The sequence below is a fragment of the Microtus oregoni genome, unplaced genomic scaffold, assembly GCF_018167655.1.
Source record: "Microtus oregoni isolate MIOR12 unplaced genomic scaffold, Mior012 000008F_ref0000371, whole genome shotgun sequence".
NCBI lineage: Eukaryota > Metazoa > Chordata > Mammalia > Rodentia > Cricetidae > Microtus > Microtus oregoni.
Genome location: NW_024543067.1, coordinates 43,066,658 through 43,089,481, shown reverse-complemented (window position 1 = coordinate 43,089,481; position 22,824 = coordinate 43,066,658). Strand labels below are relative to the sequence as shown.

General features: G+C 45.0%; 1 protein-coding gene across 2 annotated transcripts in view; it reads left to right on the top strand.

The window, feature by feature from the left end:
• The first annotated feature begins 1,845 nt into the window (after positions 1-1,845).
• The window catches only part of LOC121451550 (beta-galactosidase-1-like protein 2), a 41,590-nt gene continuing 20,611 nt past the window's right edge, over positions 1,846-22,824 (top strand). The window contains exons 1-5 of one of the 2 annotated variants that reach the window (XM_041657185.1): positions 1,846-1,988; positions 13,496-13,693; positions 15,178-15,246; positions 15,840-15,935; positions 17,796-17,904. In XM_041657185.1, coding sequence (XP_041513119.1) covers positions 1,903-1,988; positions 13,496-13,693; positions 15,178-15,246; positions 15,840-15,935; positions 17,796-17,904 — 558 coding nt within the window. In that variant the 5' untranslated portion in view covers positions 1,846-1,902. The remainder of the gene's footprint in view (positions 1,989-13,495; positions 13,694-15,177; positions 15,247-15,839; positions 15,936-17,795; positions 17,905-22,824) is intronic. The other variant, XM_041657184.1, reaches the window with a different exon arrangement.

Here is a 22,824-nt window from a genome sequence, read left to right as displayed (position 1 = left end):
AGGGGAGGCAAAGCAAACTTTTTATCTTTATTCTTGGAGTTGGAATTACTCTTAGTACTTATCAGTTTCACACAATTCAGACTGCAGCTGTAGAGATTCTCTACAAACCCACTCTGAAAACCTGCCTTATGCTGAGTGTGTCACTGCTCTGATGGATAGGGATCCTCTCGGTCTGGAGCCAGAAAATACTGAGTGTTACAGACTGGGTGGAAGCCAGTCTGGCAGTCAGGAGCCAGAGACTAGCACAGGACACAGTAAATGTAGCAACTTCCAGCCCCGCTCCAGGGAAAGGTTTCCTCCAAGTGACAGCACTGCCCTGGCAGGAGAGGGGTTCCCCAGTGCAGTGAAGTTGTTACAGGTTGGCTCGGGTGTTCTGAACTGTAGCAACTCTGCTCTGCTAGGGAAAGGTTTCCCCAGCAAAAGTTTAACAGCCCTGTTGCACTCTGCTCCTCCGTTTCCAGCTTCCCGGGTGCTGCTAGCAGAAGAATCCCCAAGTGAAAGTCCTGCTAGGCTCCACCTCTGCTCGGGCAAAGGAAGGTCTTCACCAAAACCTCGCTCAAGAGATTTATTGGGAGGGAAGAATCCAGGAGAGTGGCTGCCTCTGCCAGGATAAAAGAAGAGCAGCCGCAAATGGAACAGGCACAGGGCTTACAATATAGGGCTTCTTAGACACAGGGTTTTCCCAGGGAGAAGAGGGATTGTTAGTTTTCCCTGCTCAGGGATTGGTTAGTTTAGATGGTCAGGGTCAGAGATGGCTGATTTCGGAGCCACACTGTGCTTTTCTCACTGGCCTTTTTAAGCTTTTGGCTTTAGTTTGGGGGCCAGGGCATATTACTTTCTGGTTCTAGGGTCAAAGTGTGTTTCTTTGGCACTGGTTTCAGGGTCAGTGTGTATTTCTTTGGTTCTGGGTTCTGGGCTAAAGCATTTCTCTCATTAGCTTGGGTCTCAGAATCAGGGTGTGTTTCTTTCACGCCCCTCCCCCCCTTTTTGCTACACTGAGGCATAAATGCCACCAAATATTAGATAATGTCATTGGAACAATTCCGTGTCAGGGAAACTATATTCAGCTTTTCCTAAAATAATTATATTTTTTTTTAGTTATCTGTGTGTGGAACCACAAGCAGAATAGTTTGTTCTTCCCCTTAGTGCTAGTGAAACTTGAACTACACTCAGCCACCAAATTCTTAAATTCAGTCTTAAATTCTACAGTGCCCTGACTTTTAACACGAGTTTTTACTTCAAAATCATTTTTATTTTTCAAACTTCGAGTTGTTTTAAGAGACCTTTTTTTCTTTGCACTTCTGACCAGGCACACTTAATTCTTGTTTCATTATGTAATGCTGTAGGGAGTGACTTTTCCCAGAGTTTGAGTATTTGAAGAAGCAGTAACACAGGTCCAATAGTTCAGCACCTGTTGGCATTTCATATGCCGGAAAAGACCCTGCATTTAAGTGCAGGGTGGGAGGCGGGACGACCTGGGTAGATGGTAACTTCCTGCCTAAACTGGGCAGCAGGGAACTCTGTGGCACCCGGACAAGGTTGGAGGAGAACTGAGACCACCCAGCCTCCTCCTCCCTCGCCCGCCCCTCCCTGCTCTGCCCCTCCCTGCCCTGCCCCTTCCCTACCCCGCCCCTTCCCCTGCCCCGCCCGCCCAGACTCCGCCCCGCCCCTCCCCTGCCTTGTTTCGCCTTTGGCCGGGGAGGGGGAGCTTGTCTGCACAAGGCCCAGGCGGCGAGGCGGGGCCGCATGCCTCAGCCAATGGGTGCCAGCGGGTTGGGCTGGCCGTAGCACGGTTGCCGGGGTGACCCGTGTGCGGCCCCGCCCCACCGGACCGTGGCTTTGGCGGGCCGCTGAGTGCGGCTGGAGTGGGGAACCCGGGTGTCTGCCCGCAGCGTTCGCGAGATGCCCAAGTGGAGCCTGCGGCGGAGGCCGGGCCGCACACTCGGACTCGTGCTGCTGCTGTTCTTGAGCTTCCTGGTGCTCCGCAGGTGAGAGAGAGCCCCGCCCAGCACCTACGGGACTCCTCTGGTCCCAGCCGAAAGTCTCAGGTTCGAGTCTGCCACAAGCCTGGGTAACCGCGACCCTAATCCTTTCTTTCCTTAGAGCGCTCCAGCAGCTCGGAGTCCCTTTGAGCCCTCAGTCACTCACACCTTGCCTCTGGGTAACACCAGGCAGGCACTGCCCTATCAGTCCCTAGGGGTCAGTGCATTGTGTTTTCCAGTGCTCCACACTTGGTGCCGGTCTCTGCTGTTCATAGACACGTCTAGTTCTGTGGAAAGATCGGCAGAACTGGCTGGCCTTCACTTCCCTCCTCAGACGCCCCCATCACTGCTTCTTGTAGTCCCCTCTGCTTTTCTCTCACTCACAAGTCCTTCCAAGCTGGAAGTCTCTATTCTGCAGTCAGTGCTTGTGGCCCATGGCTAAAGCGGACTTAGAGTCCTAAGGACTCTGACCGTGGGTCTCTCCTAGACTCTCACTCAGCCCCGATTTATTTGCACTAGTTTGTAAGTACGCGTCTCCACTTTCTCCCTTCCCTCTTGTATGCTCTCCACCCGCTTTATAAACTGCTGCATGCAGCAGTCGGTCGTGTTAATTGGAAGAATGGTTTCCCCACTGCCCAGGAACAAGTTTTCTGGTGATCCACTCCAGAAGTTTTCCAAAACATATCTATTTATAGGAGCCTACAGTCCTTCTGCTCTTCCAGATCCATGCCTGGCACTTTACATATTCAAAATCTCCAGCGTTGCTGGGAAGCACAACAGCAAAGTGGAATGTTTAAGCAGTTAACTTGAGTCGGAGGCCCAGCCCTGGGAACTGGAGGTGGTGGGCACCCTCAATTTTGGCTTTGGTTCCCTTTTCATTCCCTTTCCTCACTTCCGTGAACTTCCTCTGGAAGATAGGGGACCCCCCCTTTTATAGATGAAGATCTATGCTTTTTTGCTGCCATGAGACCACACTTGGAAACTTCACATTGACGTCTTTTCAATGTTTTTGAGAAGATGACATTATATTGCTTGGGAGAAGAAAATGGATTTTTTTTCATCCTGGGGCCCAAGAAACTTCTAAGTCATTTCATTCTCTTAGTTTTTTCCGAACCCCTTCCCTTTCTTATCGGTTCTAACTGCCTTTCCTTTGAAGTCATGGCTTCTGTCAGCTTTCCCCAGGAGCAAGGTTGATGCAACTCCAGAGGAATCACTCAGGGCTGAGGCAACAGGAGCTCCTTCCTAGAGCAGGGAGTCCGTGGAGGTGGGGCCCCAGAGAAGTGTTTGCTTGTTTTTGATCCCAGGTACACCTGTCCCTGCAAGTGGCTGAGGTAGGTCACTGTGAGGGCAAGAGATGGAGCTGGTCAGGTAGCATTTTCTAATAGTCCTAGGGAAAATGTGTGGGAAAGAGGAAGGGTGTTTGTCACCCGCTGAGGTGTCAGGGAAGTGAGTGGGCTGTGAAGAAACCTGACCTTCTCATAGGTGAGTAACTGATTCCCACCCAGGCAAGGTAGCCATGGCAGGAATCATGCTGGGGCTGTGGAATGGGTCAGGAATAGCAGCCAAGAAAGCATAGCGGTGACTCAAGCCTGGGAAATGGGTTGAAATGCTAAGTTGCTTCATGACGCCTTCCTTTTCAGCAGGTGAGGAAGCCTAGAGAGGCTCAGACCTCAGGTCAGGGCCATCTTCTGGGATCCCCTGGGAGTCCAAGTGTCCTTGGCATCATTTGGACTGTGTCATTCCCACGTGCCTTCTGCCCAGTTCCTTCTGGCAAATTTGTGTGGGACACCGGTGCCTATGAGTTACTTAAATAGCTCTGGGGCCAAAGGAAAACAAACTGGCTCTCTCTTCCTGGCTTACCCCAGCTTTGACAGGTCATTAACTGAGCGGGTGGGTGGGTACCTCTCCCTCCCAGCTGTTGTTGAGGAATGTTGGTGTGGCCGGTGGAATATAGGTCACATGGAGACTGGCTACTCTGCTCACAGTGCTCTGGAGCCCAACCGTCAGCACCAGCCCTTTTCCGGGACCCTGACAGCAGGTATTTGGAGGTTTCCGGGAGTAAGGTGTTGGGCTTTAAAATTCCTTTCCCCCCACTTTTCCTTGGATTGGTTCATGGTTATAGTTGTTTGATTTTGTCACATTTAAGACATAGGACTAAAAAAAATGATTTGGGGGGAAGATTTCATTCAATTTCTTTTGGGAGGCTCTAAAAATGTTTTTCATTAAAAGCTATATTTATACGTAGAAGTGTAATTGCTATACAATGAAGTGTGCATAGTTTATCAATCAGCTTTGATATAGCTAACATGGGACAATACCACCACAATTAAAAGTAGTGGAAGTAGCTGTTTTTCTCCTCCCTGAATTCTTTTGTACCTTGTTGTCACCTTTTCTCCCTCTTCTTCCTGTGTAGTACCCAGTATCCACTGGGGGTTTTCTGTGACTCTGTATATTATCTAAGGTGTGTATGATCCTTTCGTGTGGCTTCTTTTCACTTGAGAATGGCAGCCTGTGTTATCAGTGTGAACCGTGTTGTTGAACTGGTTGCCTTCTTTTCTTTTCTGTCCTTCCACCTAAAGCCACACAAGAATGCCTATTTGATATGATCAGGGCATGGTCTTTTTATGGCCTTTTCCCCACAATATAAATGCTTTGCTGAGCAATAATTCAGTCAGCTCTGCATATCTCAGACTTGAGATTTTTATCTGTCCAAACTGAAGGGAGGGAGGGAGGGAGGGAGGGAGGGAGAGAGAGAGAGAGAGAGACATTCAGTTTTTCAGTCTCATGTTTCTAGTTCTGTGTATTTCTTCTCTCAGCCCTTTGTCAGCCGCTATTCCTGTACCACCAGTCTCTGGCTTCTAGGCCCTGCTGTCTACCTCTGAAACTCTTTCTTGTTAAAAGTGGATAACTTATCTATATGATGGCTGTATTTAAAAAAAAACACACACATTAGATTAACATGCTTTCCAAAGGTAACCTGTGGACAAACTGTGTCTCTCCTGCAAAGCTACTGATTTTATGAGCTTTACGTACTTTAGCACTCCACTCTGAGGCCTGAGTCATGGGCCCTGGAGTGTCCCAACTCTTAGAGGGCTGTCCCTTTCATCTTTTAGTGGTAGTAAAGTTTTCAGAATCTGGGAAGTGTCTCTGGGCAGGTGGTCACCGTACAGGTGGTGGAGCAAAGCTTCCTGGGAAGAAGCTCATAGTGCAGGAGAGTTAGTTAGTCTGTGCAGGCAGAATGGGGTTGGCACTGAGATTTTTATGGAACCGCATTAGCAAGTCTCTAAAGGAGACTGAAGTTCTCTTAGAACTTTGACATTTTTGATGGGAACAAAGAACTACATTGCATCGGGGCCAGGTGTTCCACAAGGGTGGGGGGGATTCTTCCTACCTTACTCAAATAAGTAGCAAAGAAAATACATGCCACTAATCTTTGCTAAAATGACTGTTCTACCCTCCTAACTTGTCACCCCAGCAAGGGCCAAGTCCTTTTGGTACACGGATGTTTTCTACTCCATCCAGTCCCATAGTTTGCTTTAATCTAATGCTCTGGGTATTAAAGCCCACGTTGAAAAGAGAGTTCCCCTTGTGCGGGACTGTTCCTGGGATAAAAGGGCAGGGATGGTTTTCAAGGCTTATGGTAAGGAAGTAGACACTTTCAAATTGCTCTTTGCCCAGGGGATACTCAGTTGGTATTTATGGGTCCTTTGGTGACACTTAGCACGATACTGGGTGTTTCCCATTTCAAGGAAAAACTTGGCTTTAAGTGTTTAATTTGTGAGTAGGTGGTAAATGAACATCCAGAGGATAAAGGGAGAATCAGTGAAAAGAAACGCCTGCATCCTCGCGTCCTTTTCCACCAGAGTTGCTGATGATAGATTCTTGTAGATGTGTTGTATGCGTCCACGAGACAATAGCTGTACTGTTTCCCCACTTGTCCATTAGGTACATAATTTATTTAAGCATTCCTGAGTTGATGGGCATTGATTGTTTTTAGTCTTTTAGCTACTGAAGTAAACAGCTGCAATGAATATACAATGGATGGATTTCTATAAGCAGAATTGCTGACCATAACAGATATTAATTTTAAATCTCAGAACATTCTTCCAATACAACATACTCCATTTCTCCTGGGTCATGTAAAGTATATTTTGAGCTAAATTCCCCAGGCCAAGGGAGAAAATTCTTTTTAATTTGTGTATAGGACAATATAGATTCCTAAGGTTTTATAAAAATTATTGTGTTCATTATATACCTTAGTGACATAATCCCCAGAAATAGATATTAATGCACTTAATGTAGCTGCACTGTTTCCTATATCAGAAGGTTATTCTGTTTATACCACCTCGAACACTTCTATAGGCTTATTATTAACGATCAAGAATCTTTAATCTTTTGGGTTATCAGAGTTTTCTCTTTTAGTCTGAGATGAACTAATCTGTTGATTTATGAGGCTGTTGATGGTAATTTTTTTGGGGGGGTCACAATAAAAGTACAGTATCACAGAAGACCCTTATAGTTTTGACTTTTGTTAGGTGATGAATTACTGAAAGGATCTCTGTTATTTCATTGCTGGGTCTCAAGGTATTGGTCTAATTCATGCTTCTTCATGTATATATTTCCTACAGTATTCAGAAGATGCTGCCCTCTGAATCACAAGACTGTCTTGGGGCCAAGTACTCAGATGTATTTAGTCTGGGAAGCAGTCTAGTTTCTTTCAAAGGGAAAGGTAGACATACTGGGCTTGCAATAGTGCCTTGTGTCTCTGTGGAAAGCACATACTGGTTTTGGGGTTTGGAAGTTCAGATCCCTGTGCTTGGGAGTGGAGTTGGGTGGCATTAGGGGAAGGGTGGTAGGTGGGTTGTGTTTGATGACTCTTCAGCAAAATGAGAGTCTATAGCATTTGGTTTCAACTAAAGGGCATATATTCAATAAGCTGAGCCATATGGGAGCTGTTGGGAGAAAATTTCTCTGTGTATACAATGAGTTCTTTGGGCATTTTAATGTACCTGCCATGTAAAATTGTGGTCTCTGGCTTGGCCACTGGAGTGAATGAGGTTGTGGGTATTCTCTTGGTTTCTCTGCTAGTATGGTGCCGTGAACCGATTTCAGTTGCATCTCTGGTTCAGGGGCCCTAGAAAGCTCACAGTGCATCTGGAAATTGACCCTGTAGGCTCTTATCTCAGACAACATGTTATGTTTATTACCAAAGTAATCAACCCTGGGCATCTGCAAGTTCTAGACAGCCTGCAAGTGCCCAGCTTACTACAGTGAATGTGTTGCCTGGCCTTTGCCTCTCATCTCAAGCTCAGCTGCTCCTGGTGATGTCTGTGTTGCATCAACTTCTGGGGATCCCGGGCCATCTAGGTCTGTCTGGCCAGACTGAGGTGAACAGATGCTTGCAGGAGGTGGCTGTGTCTCTAATGAAGCTTCCTAACCCCACTGAAAGCCTATTGCTGATCAGTGTTTGCAGGATTTACAGATGATCCTCTGGCATGGTGAGAGGCACTCTGAAATCAGGCTGATCTGCATATATTGTTCAAGGATGTGGTAGCAGGATCTGGTCTCCCCCTCCCCCACTCCATACCAGCATCCTACAAGATCTCCTTTGAGAGTTGAAAATCCATTCATGGGCCCTTTCAGAGTGAAAGCGGTGGTAACCTCTGACCTGCTCCTCTGTGCTTTTCTGAACACAGCCACACAACAGCACGTCTTATGTTCAGGGACATGCTTCCTGCTGGAACCTGTTCCGTACCCTCTGTCCTCATGACCCACTTTAGTTATTAGTGGCAAAGTATCAGGAAGCTTCACCCTTCATCCCGCATCCTCACAGGGCTTTCTTCATGTTTCACCGTTGCCTGTTTCTGTGTCTGTAGCCTACAAAGCTACAGTGAATACTGTGTGTTTTGCTTGGCATTAGTGGGATGAGTTGCATGAGGTCCTGTTAGGAATACATACACACACACACACACACACACACACACGCATGCACACACACACACACGCATGCCCACACACATGAATGCACCCACACATGCACACACACCCAAACACGCTAAATACATACACACACGCACGCACACACACACGCACGCACACACACATGCGCACACACACATGCACACACACAAACACGCTAAATACACACACACACACACACAAACACACTACACACACGTGCGCTCTCTCACACACACACACCATACCACACACGCGTCTTTGTCCAGGCCCCTTATCTAGACTGTGAGCATAGCTACCCTTTCTTCTAGATGGAAGAACAGAACCTAACTAAGCAGAGCCCGACAGAGCCCTTCTGGCCAAATTCCTTCCTTAAAATGAAGTCAAGATGCAGGAACAACAGAGGTTCTAGAAGAAAGCAGTGCTATAAGCGTCTAGCCCCAAAGAAGGCAGGTGCCTCCGTTTTCCTCAGCGAGAATGTGACCATGCATGAACTGCTCACTAAGGAAGACAGCAAAGCACACCAGGTTCCCCAAGGTCTGGCTAGCTCCTTGGTGACAAGCCTAACTTAGGAGTGAAGCACCTCTGATCTTTAAACTAGCCAGTCAGAACCACACAGTTGGCATTTCCTGTATTCTAATATTGTCAAGTTAATTACTCAGGAAATTATGGGGTAATTTTTAACATAGTGATCATTAGTATTAATGGTCGTGATTAGTGTGAACAGCTCTTTGCAAGGAGCTTGGTCCTGCAGTTTGGTGCACAGAGATCTCACGTGCATCACCACATTTTTCTCACAGTGAAGTCTCTGGAGAAGCCCAACATTGACCAGTGTTGTTATCTCGCCGAATTCATTCCTTTTTATGACGTATTAATGTTTTGTTTAGTAGGCTAACAGAAAATTTCCAAAAAAAAATTGCACTTTCCGGAATTCGAAATTTGATAACAGTTAGCTGTGTGCTTGCTTGCAGTGTTCATTTCCTATCTCTCGACAAGCATTTTTATTTTTTTAATCTAGAAAATGATAGGGCATAAAAAGGCAAAGAAATAGGAAGAGAAAGAGGAGTCAAGGAGGACTCCAGTGTCTGGTCCTGAACAACTGGAAGTTTGAAACTGTCAGCAGAGAAGAGAAAAAGATATATCATAGGGTGGTGGGGCACGACAAACCATCTGCTTGCTACACAGTGCAGTAAAGATGTTAAGTCATTAACTGGCTCAGGGGAGTTTGGAGCTCAAGAAAATTTGGAATGAAACTGTATATTTTCTGTGTTGTGCCTTTATTTTCCATCTCAAAGCATTTTCTGATTCCTTTCCTTGATTCATTTGTTGGTCAAGAGTGTTGTTCAAGGAGAAAGTACAGAGGGGTGCGACACTTGTATTTAACCTTGGGAATCTGGTTAAAGTGCAGGTTTTGGTTCAGTAGGCCTCAGATTTCCGCATTTCCAACAAGCTTCAGTTGGACATACTCTTCTGTCTGCAGACCACACTTGGAGAAACCAGCCTGCATTGGTCACAACTAGGTAAGGGAAGAGTGTGTGTTATTTGCAAGGAATGAGAGTCCCAGATCCTGCCTCCAGCCAGCCCCGCCCATCTCTGTGCTTAGCAGAATGAGGACTCTCTTGCTCCTATAAACAGACATTTATAGGGTCTCACTAAGGAAAGTAAGAAATCGGAATGAATGATGTGAACTTTGGCCAATATTTAGAGATTTTTTTTCAACTTCTGTCCAGAGTCCAGAGAACAAAAATTGCTACCTGATAGAAAGATCACTAACATGTATTATAAATATCTTTAAAAATAATGACATTGTGTGTGTATGTATATTTTCATAACCAGACTGTCATTGTGTTCCTCTTTTAAGACATTTAACGACAAAGAAAATAATCTATCCTTCCAGTCATTACTCATAGTAGCCTGGCAAGTCTAGCAGGTGTGTGTGTGTGTGTGTGTGTGTGTGTGTGTGTGTGTGTGTTAGGGATAGGAGAGCAGTCAAGTGAAGCAGAGTGCATTCTTCCGAGGACATGTCCTCAAACCAAGGGAGATGCACAGGTGCAAAACAGCTTGAACTGCCCAGAGCCTACAGCCTAAGAGAGATCCTGCTGAGATCCTGCTGCCAGGAGGCCTGGGAACCTCAGGGCAGCATTTGAATACCTATGGCTCCTCAAGGAGGAGAGAGATTTCAGGGTTTCTGGGCAAGGGTCAGGTATTAACTGTTCTCAGTAGCATGAGCCACACAGTCTCCACAGTAAGGCTTACCTGTGCCCCAAAGCCGCCATCCTTATATGCAAGGTGGATGTGGCAGTGTGTGAGGGTTTGGCTCTTGGCTGGAGTAAATTACATGCTGGCAGAGGAATTGGATTGGTGGGTAGGCTCTCACTGTATAGAACTTTGGTGCAAAAGTTTTGGCAGTGTAATAAGCTAGCCTGACACAAAGTTTAGTATTAGAAGTATTTACTAAAATAGGGTAATGGCAACCATGAGATTATTTCATATTAATGTCATTAAATGCACCCAGACTGTTCTTTGTGCCATGTAAGTTCACTAACATGAGCTTTGCTTTCAAACAATAGGAAGACACATTCATTGCATTCCACAGGGCATTTTATTTTTACCTGACCCTCTCAGTGGCCTTTCTGACAGGCGTCATCCCCATTCCACAAAAGAAACTCACCCGAGGAGCTAGAGCTATGAGTTTAGGGCAGCATACTTCAAGGGGACTCACATCTAGATGCTAGTTTGTTTTCATCCTCGCAAGAAGGTGAACAAATCCTCAGATGTCATTTGCCAGTCATTTGCGGGACCATGAAGCTTTCTTCCAGAGAGACAGAGGGAGATTAGGTCACAGGTTGTCCAAGATGACTAAACAGAAATGGAATCCTGGATGGGTTTGTACAGCTGCTCTGAGGACCAGCCTTCAGCAGCACAGGGATTGAGGGGATCCACTGAGCCCATGAACTAATTGCTCAACTTGACTTTTTTCTCTGAGGAAGTAAAGCTTAATTTTCTGGGGCTGGTGAGGGGGGCAAAATTCAATTCTCTGGGGCTGATGAGAAAGGGCAAACACACAAATACACCTTTAGGGCCTCTCTGCCATCTTCTCATTTCCTTATTTCTTTTCTTACCTCTTTCTAAATATATCCCTTCTGCCCTTAATTTTTCACTTACAGCTTATATACCCCATCAAAATCTTTCAAGCAGCATAAAAATTATAGTGTGGTTACATTATACGTTTCAATTGAATGATCGCAATGAATACAAGAGAAAAAGAGCATGTTTCTCATTTCCCTTACATGATTAAACATCTTATGTATCATACGTGAGAAACAAATTATTCCCAGGAACCCACATACATTCATATCCAAGCAACTTGTTATAGATTAACAGAGTGTAAGCAAGCAAGGTATTTTTCTCAGCCAGTTCTTTTGCTGGCAAGCTGGGTTTTGTGGTTAAAAGGAAAGAATAAATCACGTTATTATTTATCTTAGAAGGTTATCTTATAAAAAAGTCTCAAAAGAATCATGAATCTAAACTTTTATATGTGAAAAACAACCAGTCAGCTCATCAACAGTTTTTTATATCAGGAAGCTAAGGGCATAAATGGGCACAAGAAATTCATCATCATCTTTGATCACCAACCCATCCTAGCAAAAATGATACATCAACTAATAATAACCAGGCTTTGTTCTTGTTTCTTGACCTCTGAGTCCCTTATTCAACTATATCCCTAAACTTTAAATTGTTCCCCAAGATTTTCTACCTCAAAACCATTAACAAAAAAATCTTAATCTAACCTTAAGTCATTATTTAAATCTTTATTTTAGCTACGATGCATACTGAAACCCATAAACATATCTCCCAACATTAAAATTAAAAGAACTTGAGCTAACTTAGTTTCTGGGACACAGTTGTTGTTCTTAATCATTAACCTAAGCCACAGTCTAGCTGTATGACACTTCCTTGTTATTATTTTCTATCCTCTGCAGCCCCTGCTTTACAGGGGTGGGGACAACGCCGTATCCTGTTTTTACCTATATTAATTTTCTTATTAAACTAACCTCTATCACAATCACTTACTATATTATTAAAAATCCTCAATCATCAAAATTCTGTTTAAGCTGATACTATTATTGAATAAAATCATTGCTTTTGTTAAACAGTACAACATAAGAGGAAATCTTCATGCTAACCCACAGGTAAAAATGGCCAGTAGAACAGGGTATTTCCATGAGATAATCACACTACAATAAAGGCAGTGTGTATCCCTCCACCCCCATTCACACCATGCTAGATACCAGAGAAAAGTGGCAGCGGCAAATGTAAAGGCATAACAGTAGCAGGAAACATTCTGGAGCTGAAGCCCTCAGATCCTTGCCTGTCTGAGACTTGTCCATCAGTGCTTTGCCCCCTGGTGAGCAGTCTCCTAGAGCTCAACTGCCACCTGCTGCTCCTCAGACGTGGCTACTGGAAGGTTTGGAAACTGAGGGTGTCAGAAGCCAGAAGTCACAGACCAAAAGTAATTTTTATTGTCCATGAATTGTCCCGGAGAATCCCCAAGTTGGCCGTGATGCCTATGTAGTGTCTGCACTCTTAGTAAACTGCCTATTCTGGGGCCTCAGGGCCATAGTTCCTGGCACTATGAAATAAAAAAAGGTGACTTTTTTATGCAGAGGAGTCTGCCTGGTAATATTTCCTATCGTTGTAGGATCTATAACGAAGAAAGGTCAGCTAAAAATGGTTTTTGCACCGAATATTTTTATGTTCTTATTTTCTGTCTCCAACTTTCCTAAACCAGTTCTTGTTGACTTTTTCTAGTGACCTTTAAGAGCCTAGATAAAGAGAGAGACTTCTAGTTGTGTAAGTCACGGGGAACAAGTTGAGGGCTCCCATTGGCCAGCCAACCACTGAGACATCCATAGGAGCTTTTTCATGGACTGTAGCTGCTTCCTAGCCTTCATGGACAGGCCCCTGCCATTCTGTGTTATCCCTTGTTGATTGTAGATTATCAGAAGGTAATAACTCCATATCTGTTCAGTGAATGTATGCCATTTAATCCAGATGCCTCTTTCTAGGTATCTGAACCCCAAAGTTGGCGGCTGTGACCATGAGGGGGCTCTGAGGTACTGTTTTGGTAGCCATTGCTTTAATGTTTAGTGTGATGGCTTAGAACAACCGGCAATAGTAGAAGCCCGTGAGCTGCAGCTGTTCTTGTCTGTGACACTAGAGAACAATTCCCCACATAGCTTGACCCTTCCTCATCCTCTCTCCCTTTAGCCTACGTGTCTTCATGTTGAACATTGTGTCTGTCTTGTTCCTGGTTGCAGCATCAGCTTGCACTTCCCCTGCAGTGGGGCCCAGCCCAGGAAGTAGTGCTGAAGAAAGTCATCTGCCAAGGTTTGGCTAAGTGGGAAGGTGGGAGCTTTGCCTGGCCACCCTGGGAGCAGGCGAAAGAGAAAGCAGAGGACTTGTGAAGGACAGAAGGACACAATGTGTATCTCTGTACCCATGCTCACTGCTGTAGAAACCTCAGGGCTACATGAGGGCCTTTGATTTTTCAGGTTGAACTGGAGCACTCTGCTTCCTCTATGGCTCCAGCATCGGCGCCTGGGACTTCGAACAAAAGGTCCAGACTTCATGCTGGAGGACTCCACCTTTCAGATTTTTGGGGGATCCATACACTATTTCCGTGTGCCCAGGGAATACTGGAGGGACCGCCTGCTCAAAATGAAAGCCTGTGGCTTGAATACCCTTACCACGTAAGTGCCGCCTCCCCATCTCTCCACCAAGCTTGGCTACCAAGTTGGGGCCCCTGGTGCTTGCAGGAGGAAAGCTATGAGAGGAAGTTAGCCCAAGCTGCCTGCTTAGGTTTGCAAGCTCTATAGAGCTCCCTGCAGATAAAGTAGAGGAGATGCAACCGTACAGTACTGGAGAGAGAGAGAGAGAGAGAGAGAGAGAGAGAGAGAGAGAGAGAGAGAGACACAGAGACACAGAGACAGAAAGACACAGAGACAGAGGAGCTTAGATATGGGAGGTGATTGGTTTTTTCATCTTGTGGTTTGAATAAATAAACTTGCTTTTTCACAGTTCTGAAGGCTCACCTGCAGTCATGGCCAAGCTGTCTACAAGTCTAGTTTCTCCTGGAGCCTCTGTGCAGTGGAGAACCGTTACCTCCCTCGTGCCCTCAGATGACTTTTCCACTGTGGTTTTGCATTCCTAGTGTCTTCTCCTTTTTGTTGTTATAAAGGCTACTACAAGTGATTTTCTTTTTTGAGAAAGGTTCTCTACTGTGCAGCCCAGGCTGGCTTCAATCTCTCCATCTTCCCTGAGTAGAGTCTTGAATGCTGGGATTGCAGGTGTGCCGCGTCGTCTAGACTGACAAGCAACTTTTTTCCACAAGCAACTGCTGCTTCCCAAGTTTTAGGGTCCCAAGATGCTGACACCAATTCAGCATCTATTTTCTGGAAAGACCTCTGGATTGTTGCGACTCTCTTCCCTGCATCTAGCCTGACGGCTGTTCTGTGGCAGACACAAGATGAAATGTAGGCTAGGCAAACCAGCTAAAAAATAGGTTTAGGGGCTGGAGGAGGTGGCTGAGCAGTTAAGAGTGACTGGAGTTTGTTCTCAGCCTTCATGTCAGGCACCTCACAACCTGCTTGTTCCTGCAGCTCCAGAGGCAGCGTAGGTCTCTGTGGATCCTGCACTCACCTGCACATAGACCACTCTCCAGACACATGTTAGTAACAATTATAAAAATAAATAAAAATACTCCTGAGGTGCTATCTCTATGAAATAAAGACGACTATCAGGTAGAAATGCTGCATTATCAGGAGAAAAGCTGTGATGACTAATCAAGGACAGGGACTCCCTCATGTGGCTCGTGAGCTGACTCTGAAGACGGGTATTAAAAAGACAATCACAGCACTGTTGAGAGTAATGTGTACAGCCTCGTAGAGAACTACAGGTCATAGGAATACTACAGTGTGTGCTGACCTGGGGCACAGAGCCTGGCCTTTTATTCCATGGAGCTCATATGTCACTAAGTCTGGTTGACTTTCTGTCCGCCTAAGGAGATGTCATATTCTTCCGAGGACTTGTCTTGAGTTTTCTGCAGTCCCCATATCTGGTCTCCAAGATGTGAAGTTATCGAACGTTGTCTCTTTATTCATCATCGTGGGTGTTAGAGATAAAAAATGTTCATGTGAATGATTAAACTTACCTGCAATTATCTTGTCTCTTACAGCTATGTGCCCTGGAACCTCCATGAGCCAGAAAGAGGCAAATTCAACTTCTCTGGGAACCTGGACCTGGAGTATGTAGTCTTGGTGCTTTTATATCTGGTCTGGGATTGGAAGTTACTTGGGGTTGATGATGAGCACTCAGGATGTTGTTGCTGCTTTGACTGAGACTGAATCTGGAGCCTTGTTCTTAGCATGCTTAGAAAGGTTCTGCACTTAGGGCCTAGATGCTCCCCCGTTGTGACTCGTTACCCAGGTACTCAGCCTGTAGGCTGCAATCCTCTTTTTCACTAGAGTCCAGAGGGCCAAGATCCCAGATCCCACCAGATTCTGTGTTGGGGTCCATATGCTTGGGATAGGATTGGGGCTGTTTCTGGGTTAACAAGGCTGTTGTTGGAGACAAAGCCCTGTATCCTGTCTGACAAATCCCAGTGGTCCTGATGCAAGGAGCCAGTGCATACCCAGCTTCCAGGACTTTTGAGCCCCTATCTGGTGCAGGAATCCCCTGCTATGTTGAGCTGGGGCCAAGTCTTCGTCATCCCATGTTCCCTGGTTGAGAGAAAAAAAGGCAGGGGAGGAACAGGAGAGGTTTAATTCCCACGTGCCTGTGACTCCTCCTGTATCCTTTCTTCTGGATGCTCAGGGCTGACTTTCTTTCCCTCCCTAGGGCCTTCATCCAGCTGGCTGCGAAGATTGGACTGTGGGTGATTTTGCGACCCGGGCCCTACATCTGTAGTGAGATTGACCTCGGGGGCTTGCCCAGGTGAGAAAGGGCAGTGTGGGTCTCCAGAGTTGCCAGAGAGAGGGGTCTGGATGCCCATTCCTGAGGCTTACAGGGGTTGGCTTAGTTTTGTTTTTAAGGTAGTTTTCTTTCTGTGGCAGTGCCACGGGCTCTTTGGAAGAACGCTGCAGCGATTGCCCTTGTCGAGTACCCTTGGGTCTTTCTGTGTGTCAGCTGGCAGCAGTGGAACGCTTATCTCTTTGGAAGTGTTTCGTTCTTCTGGCCCTACTGGAGAGGCACCCAGGCAGGCTCCTTATCTGATCTGGCCCTTACTGCAACATGAGGCAAACCAAACCTGCTCTGTTTCTTGATGATATTACTGTTGATTTATTAAAACCCCCAAGTGTTGCTGTAGTTTGGAGGAGTTGGTGTTGTGGTTTCTGTCCTCAATTCTCCTGAGTCCATTTTTCTAAGTATAGTTTCCACAAAGGTCAGTGTGTTAAACATATGCTCTGGGAGTGGGGTCTGGATGGGTATCTATCACATGGACCCACATCCTTTCCTCTATCTCAGCAAGGCTGCCTTCCTTTCCCATCAAAACAAGTTCTGTCTTAATTGGCGTTGCCCTATCTGGCCACACAGCATCAATCACAGGTGGCTAGCCGTGGTCTCCGCCCACCTATGCTGTTAATTACAGGTGGCTAGCATAGCCTCCGCCCACCTGTGCTGTCCCCAGAGGAAAGAAGTAGCGTGGGGCGCTCTTTCCTCACGACACAAGTATTATGGTCAGGCTTTATCTGCTCTGTTTCCAGCAAGGCCTGCCCCTTCCTCAGGGGCACAGTTTGTCCCCTCTCCAGCATCCAGCGTCAGTCTGACCTGGCACAGTGTCCATGACAGAGCTGTGAGCCGAGGCAGAGCTGCTTGCCCCTCTTGGCGGATTAGACACCTGTGCCGCTGTCAGCAATTTTCCTTGGGCTCAGCTGGAGCCGGGCACGGGAGGCCAGCGGGGTTTAACAGTCTTAAATTAGAAGCAGTAGGGACACCCACTCTCAGATCCCTGCTCCCTTGTCATGGTTGGGGGTTCCTGCCTATTCATGAGGGTTTTCCAGGAGGGTAGGGTATCTGTGTGGTGAGAAACTAGGCCTGTTTGATAGACCGGGACATGCAGCTCAGGCTAGGGGAGACATTTCTGCCAGCCTTTCACCACCAACTGGCATCCCTGATACATTGCTGTCTCATTTCTGAGTTAGGGGAAGGGAGACCTCCGAGTCTTCTGGTAGAAAATACGTTTCTCAGGACTTCCTTTGAATGGTGCTGAGTTTCTGTGGAAATCTGTGGCCACAGCAGATCAGGGAAGGTGTCTTCTTGGCCTCCTGCTGCTGCTCAGGAGTTCCTCAGTCAGTCAGCTTAGTTCCTCTGGGACATCCTTGAAGGATGAATACTTTTGGCACTGCCTTTGCCCCTGCCTTCGGACTGGACCTGCCAACTCCCTCGTTAGCTCAGGCTGGTTTTCCTTGCGATCCTCCAGCGTCACCTGAGTGCTGGGGTTCCAGGAGTGCTCGGCCATGCCTGTTTTGATTCTTTACTGCAAATACTTGAAAAGTAGGCCTTGCTTTTCTCATTCCAGTGGACAGTGAGTACTCCTGTGGCGTGAAATTGAACTCTAAGTTCCCAAGGCATTTGGTGTGTAGGCTGGCGCAGTGCTTGCCTCTGAACTGTGTGCTTAGCTTCCTGACTTCCTAGCTAAATGGAGGTGGTGGGGTGGTGACTAACCCTTCCCTGACCTGTTCTCCAGACTCTTTCTTGAACTGCATGAAGCTGCTTCCTTCACACTGCTCATGAGCCTGCCTAAGGGAAACCACAGACCCTGGCACTGATACTCCTTTTCTTTCCTTCTCCAAGCTGGCTCCTCCAAGACCCAAACATGAAGCTGAGAACAACGTACCGTGGCTTCACTAAAGCAGTGGACCTTTATTTTGACCACCTGATGGCCAGGGTGGTGCCACTCCAGGTAAAAGAAGGAAGACTTTTTGATCCTTTCCTGCCTGCCTTATGAATATCAGGCAGCCCTTGGTAAACTCCCAGATGAGAATCCTGCAGTTCTTCTCAACACACCTATACATTCTTCACCACTGTGCGAGACCTGGAGGACTGTGATGCTTACGTTTTCAAAGAGTGTGCATCCTAGTGTGGTCTCAGCCAGTGCTGTAATGATAGCCGGGCATGAGGACTCTGTGCGGCCAGAGCTCCAGGGGCTTGAGTAGATAGGATGCCCTAGGAACTGAAGCATGCAAGTGTCAGAGTCCCCGCAACACAGTGACTCTGTGCTGCATGGCACAGTGCACATGGGAGGCCCAGGATAGACAGAAGAGAGCTGTGTCAGTACAAAGCTCTAACTGATGTTTTTAAAGTGCTACCAAAAGGTGCTGTACAATTCACACTGACCATTCAAAACAAATATACTAAAATGAAACTTAGGGAGGAAGCATCTTAATATTTTATGCAGCAATTATAAGCAATAACAAACAGGAATGGAATTAATTAACCCAGTTGCTTTGTAAAACCACAGAGAATGATGTCCGGAAATTAGTACAGCAATAAAAAACTGGTGTACTGAGAAAAAAAATATCACTCTTGGGTTAATGGTTTGGAACATTCCTAATAGCATAAGTCAGAATGAACAGCCGGATGAAACAGGTTGTTGGGGAGAGTTTGAAAGTCAGATAAACAAGGAAAAACTTTTATAAATATACCCTGATATCACTTGAGCCACGTTTATATTTACAAACTACTGCCTATTTATAGAAAATCTTCATTGTAAATCAGATGGAACTGAGTGCCTTTTTATTTACTATACCAGGCTTTGCTAAATATGAAAGAAGCAGGAAGCTTGGAAGTTCTTGGCTGAGGTTTTCCCAGGGAACACAGTTACTGAGATGGTCCAGCACATTTTGTGGTGGGAGGAGGAGGGAAGGTTGTTCTAGGAATGCATTCTGAGTCATGGGAATAATGTCGCCATCTTGTGCATGGGCACAGCACAATTGTTTCTCATGATTTTTTTTTTTTTTGATTTTTCGAGGCAGGGTTTCTCCGTAGCTTTTTGGTTCCTGTCCTGGAACTAGCTCTTCTAGACCAGGCTGGCCTCGAACTCACAGAGATCCACCTGCCTCTGCCTCCTGAGTGCTGGGATTAAAGGTGTGCGCCACCACCGCCCAGCTCTCATGATCTTTTATTGGGTAAAATGTATGTAAAAAAAAGCTGGCCCTTTCATGTATGCAGTAAATCATAATTAAATACATAAGAATCCTCCTTATCAGAGGGGACATATTCCAAGACCCTTAATGGGTGCTTGAGACTACAGATAGGAGTAAACCCTACATATATGACATGTTCCTTTTTGTAGATATGTACAGTGAAGCTAAATGGATCAGACACAGTAAGACATGAAGGCTAATAACATCATAAAATAGAACAATTATAGCAATATTCTGTAATAAAGTCAACAGAATCACTAATCTTATACTTTAGGGCCATTTGAAAGTACAGCTAGTACTACTTGAACCTAAGTAGTGAAGTCCTGCAATTCCTCTGAGACTGAGGTGGCCCTAAGTGACTGACAGACAGGTTGTTTGCTGCTGGGACAGCCTGGACAAAGAGATGACTCACAGTCAGGTTGAACACGATAGGACGGCGCCAGCTCCTGTCAGATTACTAAATTTATGGACAGCTTAAAATTTGCGAATTGTTTACAGGGAACTTCATTTCATACTGTCATTTGCCATGGGAAATTGAAACCTGCAGTACAAGCCCACTGCTGTATGATGGCTAAAAAACAGCGCTAGGGAGAAACTATTCTGAGACAGAAACAACAGCTAGGGGAGCTATGACAGCTTAAAACATCGGGAAAGCTGGAACCGTTCTGAAAGACAGAGGTCCAATCAATCAATCATTCAATCAATCAATCATTCAGTCAGTCAATCAGTCAGTCAGTCTATCAGTCAGTCAGTCTCTCCCCTCCACCCTCAATCCCTGTTGATTGTCTCCTCTGTCTCCTCCCTCCCACTTGGATGGCTCACCTGTGAAGGTGTGCATTCTGTCTCTAAAGTACCCTGCAGGCTGTGGTATTTTTCATAAGGACTCTAATGCACTCATGAGGGCTCCATCCTCATGATATAATCACTTTCCAGAGGGTCTGTCTCTTAATTCCATTTGAGGTTATGATTTCAGCATATAGATTTTGATTGACACAATTCAAACTTTTAACCTTCTAGCTCAGGACAATGTGGAAACACTGGAATTGGGAGGTGGTGCAGACCATTTACAGAACTGCTACACAAAACTTCAGGAACATCCGAAATCACCTGGGGGGGGGGGACGTGGGCTTCAGGAGACAGCAGGTATAGTGCAAGAACAGGAAATCCATCAGCTTCTAAAAATGAGAAAGATAAGGAATATAGGGAAGGTATCTGAACATAAAAAGGCACTTACAGCAAGCACTTGGCCACCATTACCCTAAACAGAGAGATACTCCAAGCATTTCCACCAAAATCAGGAAGAAGACAAGGATGTCCACTCTTTCCATAACTCAACAAAGTACTTGAAATCTTAGCTAGAGCAATCAGACAACTGCAGGAGACCAAGGGAATGCAAATGGAAAGGAAGAAGTCAAGGTATTCATGTTTGCAAACAATATGGTTATATATGTAAAAGACCCTGAGAACTCCACCAGGAAACTTCTACAGCTGATAGATATTTTCAGTAATAGTATCTGGGCACAAAATTAATACAAAAGTCAGTAGCTTCCTATATACAAATGAAAAACATACCAAGAAAGAAATCAGGGAAACAATATCTTTCATAATAACCTTAGTAAATATAAAAATTTAAGACATTGAAGAAATAAATTGGAGAAGATATTTGAAGATAGAAAAATCTGTGCTCATGAATTAGTAGGATAAATAGTAAACATGGCCACCCTACCAAAAGCAGTCTACAGATCCAATGCAACCTCCATCAAAATTCCAACACAATTCTTTACTGAAAAAAAAAAAACCCAAAACCTGAAACTTCATATGGAAGCAACAGAAAATCTAGGGTAGCTCAAACAATCTTGAATAATAAAAGACATGTTGGAAGTATCACTATCCCAGATTTAAAGTTGTGTTACAGAGCTCTCCTAATAAAAACAGCATGAGGCTGGCATTAAAACAGACATGCTGATCAATGGAACAGAACTGAAGATCCAGAGATAATTCTACACATCTATGGATACCTGCTTTTTGGCAAAGAATCAAAAGAAATACACACTGGAGAAAAGATGGCATCTTCAGCAGTGGTGTTGGTCAAACTGGATGGCTGCCAGTGGAAGAATGCAAAATGTCTGCATCACCCTACACATAACTCAACTCCAAATGGATCAGAGACCTCAATGTAAAACCCAATTCCTTGAATCTGATAGAAGAAAACGTAGAGATTCACATGAACTCATTGGCATAGGAAAGGACTTTCTTAATGGAACCTATAGCATTGGGATCAATTAATAAACGGGTCCTCATGAAGATAAAACGCTTCTGTACAGCAAAGGACATCATCGTTTTACCAAGTGGCAGCCTACAGAGTGGGGAAGATGTCTTTATCAATTATACACCTGACAGTGGTGGTTGATGACTCCGAAACTATGGCAGCATGCACAAAACCTGTGCAAGTTCAAGCCAGACACAATCCCAGCATGGGGAAGGGGAAGTGAACAGAGTTTATCTCTAACCAAGAAGCTATTTGGCATTGACAGGAGAGGGAAAGTCAGTTTTCTCCAATGGAGTGACACTGGGTATATCAACCACACCCCAGGACAGGCAACAACTTAGGAATAGGTGGACAATACAATACAAAATACATTGTATGTTTTTGTCCTTTTTGTTTGCTTGTTTTACTTTGGTATTTTTGTCTTTGTTTTGATTTTCTTTTATCATCAAGTGAGAGAAAGAATATGGAGTTGGGTGGGTTGGGAAGTAGGGAAGATCTAGGAGGAGTAGGGGAGGGGAAAGAATATGATCAAAATACATTATATGAAGAAAACTTAAAAATCCAATTAATATTAAAATTAATTTCCACAAACAATGTCATCATGCCTTATCACATGACTTTGATAACTGACTTTTTAAAATTTAAAAATTTCCTTTAATTTGAGGGATTTTCAACTATACAACTATTCTTTCTTCTATTGCTGTTCCTCCCTCCATTCCTCCTCCTTCTCCTCCTCTTCCTCCTCGTCCTCCTCCTCCTCCTCCTTCTTTTGTTTTTGTTTTGACAAGGTCTTGCTGTGTAGCTCAAGCTGACATCAAATTCACTATATATACAAGCTGGTCTTGGACTTCCAATACTTTTCAGCCTCCAAAGTGCTGGGATAACAGGTTCATGCCCTCATGCCTGGTCAGCCATTATTTCTTCAAATACACTGTTGATATAGTTCCTTTTTCAATTTAAATTTTTATTCTTTGAGAATTTTTTGCATGGGCATTATGTTTACTTCATTTCTACCTGTCTCTCTCTCCCTCCAACTTTTTCCATGTCCCTCCCCCTCCCACTTTAATTATTGACCTCTTCTTTATACATACATACATACACACACACACATATATGTATATACATACATATGTATGCTCCTGCTGAGTTCATTTAGTGTTGCTTGTATATTTGCTTATTTAGTGATTACCACTTGTTGGATAACCCATGGGGAGGCTTGTTTCTAGAGAAGACTGACTCTTCTCTAATTGGGCATTAATTGCCTATAGCTCTTCATCTAGGGGTAGGGCATCTCTTTTGCCTCCTCCTCTTCTTCTGTCCCCTCCTCCTCCATTTCAAAGACTATGTGTATTGGTCTGATTAATGGTGTCCCCTAAGTTCGTTTGGCCCTGTTCATATTTTTTCATTC